This window comes from Anguilla anguilla, chromosome 11, assembly GCF_013347855.1.
Source record: "Anguilla anguilla isolate fAngAng1 chromosome 11, fAngAng1.pri, whole genome shotgun sequence".
In the NCBI taxonomy this organism is placed as follows: Eukaryota; Metazoa; Chordata; class Actinopteri; order Anguilliformes; family Anguillidae; genus Anguilla; species Anguilla anguilla.
In genome coordinates this window covers 407501-416748 of record NC_049211.1, presented here as the reverse complement: position 1 = coordinate 416748, position 9248 = coordinate 407501, and the positions used below count along the sequence as shown (strand labels likewise).

General features: G+C 52.0%; 1 protein-coding gene across 1 annotated transcript; it reads left to right on the top strand.

Moving 5' to 3' along the window:
• Positions 1 to 1455: 1455 nt before the first annotated feature.
• On the top strand, positions 1456 to 2981 carry LOC118208566 (amphoterin-induced protein 3-like). The gene is made up of 2 exons (XM_035383374.1): positions 1456 to 2535; positions 2582 to 2981. The coding sequence occupies exons 1-2, from the start codon at positions 1456 to 1458 to the stop codon at positions 2915 to 2917; spliced, it is 1416 nt and encodes a 471-aa protein (XP_035239265.1). The 3' UTR covers positions 2918 to 2981.
• Positions 2982 to 9248: the final 6267 nt, after the last annotated feature.

The following is a 9248-nucleotide window of genomic DNA, read 5'->3' as shown; positions in this document are numbered from 1 at the left end:
AAACTGCTCTCCTTACCGCTACTGAACCAGAACAAACCGCTCTCCTTACCGCTACTGAACCAGAACAAACTGCTCTCCTTACCGCTACTGAACCAGAACAAACCGTTCTCCTTACCGCTACTGAACCAGAACAAACCGCTCTCCTTACAGCTACTGAACCAGAACAAACCGCTCTCCTCACCGCTACTGAACCAGAACAAACCGCTCTCCTTACCGCTACTGAACCAGAATAAACCGCTCTCCTTACCGCTACTGAACCGGAACAAACCGTTCTCCTTACCGCTACTGAACCAGAACAAACCGCTCTCCTTACAGCTACTGAACCAGAACAAACCGCTCTCCTTACCGCTACTGAACCAGAACAAACCGCTCTCCTTACCGCTACTGAACCGGAACAAACCGTTCTCCTTACCGCTACTGAACCAGAACAAACCGCTCTCCTTACCGCTACTGAACCAGAACAAACCGCTCTCCTTACCGCTACTGAACCGGAACAAACCGTTCTCCTTACCGCTACTGAACCAGAACAAACCGCTCTCCTTACCGCTACTGAACCGGAACAAACCGTTCTCCTTACCGCTACTGAACCAGAACAAACCGCTCTCCTTACCGCTACTGAACCAGAACAAACCGCTCTCCTTACCGCTACTGAACCAGAATAAACCGCTCTCCTTACCGCTACTGAACCGGAACAAACCGTTCTCCTTACCGCTACTGAACCAGAACAAACCGCTCTCCTTACCGCTACTGAACCAGAACAAACCGCTCTCCTTACCGCTACTGAACCAGAACAAACCGCTCTCCTTACCGCTACTGAACCAGAACAAACCGCTCTCCTTACCGCTACTGAACCAGAACAAACCGTTCTCCTTACCGCTACTGAACCAGAACAAACCGCTCTCCTTACAGCTACTGAACCAGAACAAACCGCTCTCCTCACCGCTACTGAACCAGAACAAACCGCTCTCCTTACCGCTACTGAACCAGAATAAACCGCTCTCCTTACCGCTACTGAACCGGAACAAACCATTCTCCTTACCGCTACTGAACCAGAACAAACCGCTCTCCTTACAGCTACTGAACCAGAACAAACCGCTCTCCTTACCGCTACTGAACCAGAACAAACCGCTCTCCTTACCGCTACTGAACCAGAACAAACCGCTCTCCTCACCGCTACTGAACCAGAACAAACCGCTCTCCTTACCGCTACTGAACCAGAACAAACCGCTCTCCTTACCGCTACTGAACCGGAACAAACCGTTCTCCTTACCGCTACTGAACCAGGAACAAACCGCTCTTTTTACCGCTACAGAACCAGAACAAACCGCTCTTCGCAGAGTTTCCCGCGGCTGCTGAAGCAGCACTGCTGTGGTTTGGGTTCCTGCTCTGGCCCAGTTTGTGCTCAGATTGAGGGTCAGGGGGTCAGGTGTTAGGGCGTGGGGAGCTCTCAGCGCCATGCGGTGCGTTGGGGGTGTGGCCAGCCTCCTGGTGCTCAGCTCCGTCCTCCTGCGGTGTGGGGAGGCCAGCTGCCCCTCCCCCTGCCTCTGTGCCTCCGATATCCTGAGCTGTGGGGGGCGGAGCCTGGAGACGATCCCCGCCCCCCTGCCCCCGCCCACCGCCACCCTGGACCTGAGTCACAACCGGCTGGAGCGGCTGGAGCCGGGGGGGGTGTTTGGGCTGCCCCGCCTGCGGGTGCTGCTCCTGTCCCACAACCAGCTGCGGGCGCTGGGCGGCGGAGCCTTCCGGAACGCCAGCGCGCTGCGGGTGCTGGACCTGAGCTGCAACGCGCTGCGCGTGCTGGACGGCCGCAGCCTGCAGGGGCTGCCCGCGCTGCAGGAGCTGCTGCTCTTCAGCAACCGGCTGGCCCGCGTGGAGAGCCACGCCCTGTTGCCGCTGCCCGCCCTGCGCCACGCCTACCTCAGCCACAACCGCCTCACCAGCTTCCCCTTCTTCTCCCTGCGCCACGCCCACCCCGGCCTGCTCACGCTCGACCTCTCCTCCAACCGGCTGCGGGCGCTGCCGCTGGCGGAGGTGGCGGCGCTGCCCGTGGCGCTGCGCGGCGGCCTGTTCCTGCACAACAACACGCTGGGCTGCCAGTGCGGCCTGCACCGCCTGCTGCGCGGCTGGGAGGGGCGGGGCTACGGCTCCGTGCGCCATCACCGCGACGACCACACCTGCCTGCCACTCGGCGAGCCGCGCGCCCCGGTGCGGCTCCTCGGCCACGCCCCCTTCTTCCACAACTGCAGCGAGCCGGCGGCCGGCGAGGGTGGCGGGGCCAGGGCAGGGCTGCGGGCGAAGGTGGGCCAGCCCCTCCTGCTGCACTGTCTGACCGCGCTCAGGGGGCAGCACCTGGCCTACCTGTGGGTGTCGCCCCAGCAGGAGCACCTGGCCCCGCCCGGTAACGGCAGCCGGCAGGTGTTTGGCAACGGCACGCTGCGGATGGGCGCGGTGCGGTCGGAGGACTCGGGCGTGTACCTGTGCGTGGCGCGGGACCCCGGGCGGCAGCAGAACGACACCTGGGAGGTGAACGTGACGGTGTCGGAGCGCTGGGGGGGGCGGGGAGCGCTGGGGGGGCGGGGAGCCCTTTAACGCAGGCTTCACCACGCTCCTGGGCTGCGGGGTCAGCCTGCTGCTGGTGCTCATGTACCTGTTCCTCACACCCTGCCGCTGCTTCCGCCACCGCCACGCCCGCCCCCCCGCCCCGCCTCCCGCCGACGATGACCCCGCCCCCAGCCCTGCCCTACCGGCCCGGGAGGGGCCCGGACGCAGGCTGGGGAACAGTAAGCATGTGATGTTTCTGGAGCCCATCAGGCGAGTGCAAAACGGCTCCTCCCCAACGCCGCCCACGGGACCCCCCAAACACCCCCAGCAGAGGGACCACCCTGAGCCCATCAGCACAGACTCCTCTGCACCATAGCAACAGCCAAGCAAACCCCGCATGGGGGGTCCATCCAGCAGCAAATCACACAGGCACTGCTGGGGCAGGGAGAGCTGGGGGCGGGGCTTAGCCTGGCAGGGAGAGCTGGGGGCGGGGCTTATCCAGGCAGGAAGAGCTGGGGGCGGGGCTTAGCCAGGCAGGGAGAGCTGGGGGCGGGGCTTAGCCAGGCAGGGAGAGCTGGGGGCGGGGCTTAGCCAGGCAGGGAGAGCTGGGGGCGGGGCTTAGCCTGGCAGGGAGAGCTGGGGGCAAGGCTTAGCCAGGCAGGGAGAGCTGGGGGCGGGGCTTAGCCAGGCAGGGAGAGCTGGGGGCGGGGCTTAGCCAGGCAGGGAGAGCTGTGGGTGGGGCTTAGCCAGGCAGGGAAAGCTGGGGGCGGGGCTTAGCAAGGCAGGGAGAGCTGTGGGTGGGGCTTAGCCAGGCAGGGAGAGCTGGGGGCGGGGCTTAGCCAGTCAGGGAGAGCTGTGGGCGGGGCTTAGCCAGGCAGGGAGAGTTACACTGTGCTGGTGCTGATTGTGCTAGTGTAGAGACTGTGCTGGTGCTGACTGTGCTAGTGTAGAGACTGTGCTGGTGCTGACTGTGCTAGTGTAGAGACTGTGCCGGCGCTGACTGTGCTAGTGTAGAGACTGTGCTGGTGCAGACTGTGCTAGTGTAGAGACTGTGCTGGCACTGACTGTGCTAGTGTAGAGACTGTGCCGGTGCAGACTGTGCTAGTGTAGAGACTGTGCCGGTGCTGACTGTGCTAGTGTAGAGACTGTGCCGGCGCTGACTGTGCTAGTGTAGAGACTGTGCCGGCGCTGACTTTGCTAGTGTAGAGACTGTGCTGGCGCTGACTGTGCTAGTGTAGAGACTGTGCTGTGCTGATTGTGCTAGTGTAGAGACTGTGCCGGCGCTGACTGTGCTAGTGTAGAGACTGTGCCGGTGCTGACTGTGCTAGTGTAGAGACTGTGCCGGCGCTGACTGTGCTAGTGTAGAGACTGTGCTGGCGCTGACTGTGCTAGTGTAGAGACTGTGCTGTGCTGATTGTGCTAGTGTAGAGACTGTGCTGGTGCTGACTGTGCTAGTGTAGAGACTGTGCTGGTGCAGACTGTGCTAGTGTAGAGACTGTGCTGGTGCTGATTGTGCTAGTGTAGAGACTGTGCTGGTGCAGACTGTGCTAGTGTAGAGACTGTGCTGGTGCAGACTGTGCTAGTGTAGAGACTGTGCTGGTGCTGACTGTGCTAGTGTAGAGACGGTGCCAGTACTGACTGTGCTGACTGTGTGTTTTGTTTTAAACAAATGTTTTTTTAAATCAATTTTTATGTTTGTTTTGAATTCATACAGTTGATTTAAATAAATATGTTTGTTTTTCCATAGTTTTCCAAGCCTCTTTATTCATATATCACATTAAGATTTGTGTGTGTGCATGAGTGAGTGAGTGTTTGTGTGTGTGTGTGTGTGTGTGTGCGTGCATGCATGAGTGAGTGAGTGAGTGAGTGAGTTTGCGTGTGCGTGTGCATGAGTGAGTGAGTGTGTGTGTGTGTGTGTAATGCTGTTTATGACTTCTTAAACAATTCCACTGCTCAGATTAAATATCCGATTTTATCACTGGCCATGATGATGAAGGAGGCAGTAATGATGATGATGTTGTCTGTCCCTCTGTCTGTCTGACAGTAACCCTGAGTATTCTTTGATTTGGTGTATGCTAGTTTCTGTCATTTATGCTGTATATATTATTTAGCCATATTGCAGATGTCATTGTATGTAAATGAGTGTGAGAGAGAAAGAGGGACAGGAGAAAAAGAGAGGGAGAAAGAAAGAGAGGGGGAGGGAGGGAGAGAGAGAGGAAGAGAGACCAGGTACAGGTTCAGAACCACAGACAGAGCTTGTATGTGTGTTAAAAACACTAGTTCTACAGACAGGCTGTGTATACAAACACCCAGCACGCAGTGGAAGATCGTGTTAGCATATGAACCACCAGCAGCAGCATATCTCACTGAATAAACATTTCATCTCCTGAGGTTAAAGGAAAGAGAAACGATTTCCTGCCAGGCTAAATTCTTTCATCATCAACAACAGCTGGTGATAAATCGAAAGTAATCAGCAGAACCTCCCACACAGAAGTGAAAGGGTTAATCTTAATCGCTGCACAGTACAGCCAATCTGTTTAAATCTGACATTTTCTTCTGTCAATAAATCCATTTTGACATTTTTTTGTAATTATTTTTCTTAATAGTATTGGCAACAAGTAAATTACGTAAATATCATATTAAGAAAGCACTTGGAGCATCATTTTCATAAATTAAGATAGTGAGAGAGAGAGAAAGAACCACAGCCCATTCTCTCACACACCTGCGCGTTCTCTCGCACACACCTGCAAGTTCTCTCTCACACACCTGCACATTCTCTCTCACACACCTGTGTGTTCTCTCACACACCTGTGCGTTCTCTCTCACACACCTGCACGTTCTCTCTCCCACACCTGTGTGTTCTCTCTCACACACCTGTAAGTTCTCTCGCACACACCTGCAAGTTCTCTCGCACACACCTGCACGTTCTCTCTCACACACCTGCAAATTCTCTCGCACACACCTGCACGTTCTCTCTCACACACCTGCACGTTCTCTCTCACACACCTGTGCGTTCTCTCTCACACACCTGCGAGTTCTCTCTCACACACCTGTGTGTTCTCTCTCACACACCTGTAAGTTCTCTCGCACACACCTGCACGTTCTCTCTCACACACCTGTGACATGCTGTCTCCAGTGCACAGAGCAGACACACAGATCCAAACCACACAGCCAATCACCTGCCCCTGCTTCAAACTGCACAGCCAATCACCTGCCCTGTGCGAAACCACACAGCCAGTCACCTGCCCCTTGTCCAAACCACACAGCCAATCACCTGCCCTGTGTGAAACCACACAGCCAATCACCTGCCCCTGCTCCAATTTTATAGGTGTTCAACAACCTAATTAGGAGCCTATTGATTTACCTCTGTCCTTCATTTGATCGAAAAAGGTTACCTCTCTTTATGTAATTGTTTACAATGTAGCACAATATCAAAATGGGAATTTTATTCTTTGTGACATGCGAAACAATTTCTGACATAATATATCTTGAGAGGGTAAATAATCCCTCTAAACACGAAAAGCACTTAAGAAACATTATCAGCTTGTTAAAATTATGGGATCGCAATTGTAGTTGGAACAAAAACCAGCATGCACAAGGGGAGCCCCAAGACCGAGCTGAGCTCCATGTAATGATTGTGTATTAAATAAAATAATGCCATGATACCTCTACAAAAACACTGTAAGCAAAGCTATTCATGTACACAAAACATATGCTTTCCATGCAGACAAAAGCCCCAATTCAGAAGAATCTAATTATTAATGTCAAAATGATGCAAAGTGTTTCACAGAAAACAAACAAGCCATATCCTAAAGACATGTACAGAGAGCGTGTTCTTTGTGTACCATATGTAACTAGGCTTCTTTAACACTAAACACGTTGATGTTGAGCTGCATATGTACTGTGGTGTGTTGCTGCTTTTCATTGAGATGGTAGTGTTTAAATCAGACATGAACTAGGATCAAATCTGATCAGATTAACCAGGAAAACCAGGTGCTCCAGTGATAGTCCAACCGCACAAATCCTTTAATCTGTCATTTCTCTCAGAAAACCAGAGGAAATGAAAGCTGCAGCAACGAGGTCGGTCTCCCTCTCTCTCTCCCGAGTGCAGGATTAACCGCCCGTTTCTCCCTACAGGAGAGCAGCAGGGCCAGCTGCCTCCTCCACGTGTCCTGTGCACTGACCATACGAACAGCACAGCCTCACAGCTAACAGCACTGACCACACCAACAGCACAGCCTCACAGCTAACAGCACTGACCACACTAACAGCACAGCCTCACAGCTAACAGCACTGACCACACTAACAGCACAGCCTCACAGCTAACAGCACTGACCACACCAACAGCACAGCCTTACATCTAACAGCACTGACCACACTAACAGCACAGCCGTACAGCTAACAGCACTGACCACACTAACAGCACTGACCACACCAACAGCACAGCCTTACAGCTAACAGCACTGACCACACTAACAGCACAGCCGTACAGCTAACAGCACTGACCACACCAACAGCACAGCCTTACAGCTAACAGCACTGACCACACTAACAGCACAGCCTCACAGCTAACAGCACTGACCACACAAACAGCACTGACCACACCAACAGCACAGCCTTACAGCTAACAGCACTGACCACACTAACAGCACAGCCTTACATCTAACAGCACTGACCACACTAACAGCACAGCCTTACAGCTAACAGCACTGACCACACTAACAGCACAGCCGTACAGCTAACAGCACTGACCACACTAACAGCACAGCCTTACAGCTAACAGCACTGACCACACTAACAGCACAGCCTTACATCTAACAGCACTGACCACACTAACAGCACAGCCTCACAGCTAACAGCACTGACCACACCAACAGCACAGCCTTACATCTAACAGCACTGACCACACTAACAGCACAGCCGTACAGCTAACAGCACTGACCACACCAACAGCACAGCCTTACAGCTAACAGCACTGACCACACTAACAGCACAGCCGTACAGCTAACAGCACTGACCACACCAACAGCACAGCCTTACAGCTAACAGCACTGACCACACTAACAGCACAGCCTCACAGCTAACAGCACTGACCACACTAACAGCACAGCCTCACAGCTAACAGCACTGACCACACCAACAGCACAGCCTTACATCTAACAGCACTGACCACACTAACAGCACAGCCTTACAGCTAACAGCACTGACCACACTAACAGCACAGCTGCCTCCTCAACATGCGTTAACAGCACAGCCTTATCATGAATGAAAGGAACTGCACATCCACAGGTCAATACAAACTTAATTTTTAGTGCCTGAGATACGACACACAGAGCCAACACAGAGGTTTTCTCTCTCATCTTGTTAGCAGATTGAACTCCAAGTCCTCTCAACTGTAAATGAGTTTCACAGTGTGGGGAGTGAGAGGGGGAGAGAAGGAGGAAAAAAAGAGGGGGAAAGAAAACGAGAGAGGGAAAGTACTCCACTCTCAACATCAGCACCAAACGTCACCATAGCAACCCCTTCTGCCCATCCTCCCACCCATCTTCAGTGTACCGCACCCCTCTGAAGCAGCAAGAGCTGTTTGTGGCCAGACCCAGCACTGCTCCTCCACCCCACGCCCTGCGATCAGTCTACCCACCTGTAAGAATGGATGCAGCGTAGGAGCAAAATAAATCTTCTTAAATATTTTGGAAAATATTTCCCCTAAATTTTGATGCTTGATATTACATGGCACTGTTGCCATGGTAGTAGGCTATATCATACAGCATTAGAAAAATTAAAAATTAGACTTAGGCCCTTCTTGTTTTCCATCAGTAATATCCAGATGTCCTAATTAGGATTGTAATGGTCAGTTTCAACTATTTTTTCTCAGATGATAACTCGTATGTTTCCGATGGGTTTATGCTAAATTACACTTCATAATCATCCCCTGGAACGTGTTCATAATCATCCCCTGCAACGTGTTCATAATCATCCCCTGCAACGTGAGCTACATTAATGTATACGCCAACTATAAAAAATATATCATTATAATGATTTTAAATACCATAAAACAAACCGCAATAACAAACCAATAAAACAAACTACTATCACAAACCACAGTAACAAACCACTATAACACACTTGTATAACAAACCGCTAAACCTGATGCACAAACTGCTCCTTCTCTCTCAGCTTAAAGCCCTTTTTTATTTACCTTTTGTTCTACCTTTCAGCACTTAGTATGATTTCATATTCATTTCATAAGTGCGTAAAGGTAGAGTGGCCATAATAGCTGCAAAGAAAACGAGAAAAATAAGAGACTGCTAATTTATGATGATTATTTAAATGGACTCACTGATTAATGTGCAGAACGATCATAAACAGGATAGAGACACATACTCTGCATGTGTCTCTGTGGGTTGGGTGGTATCCCGTGGGTTGGGGGGTAGCCTCTTCATTACATCTCTTCATTAAAACTCACATCTCTTCGTTAAAACACACATCTCATCATTAAAGCTCACATCTCCTCATTAAAGCTCACATCTCCTCATTAAAGCTCACCCTAACTACATGCCTAACCTTAACCCTAACCTTAACCTAATTTTAACCCTAACCCTGAGTCCTAACCCTAAAACAGCCTCTTGAACATGTGGGGACCATCAAAAGGTCCCCACCTTGCATAACTTCTCATCTTTGTATACTTGTAGGGACAATTGGTTCTC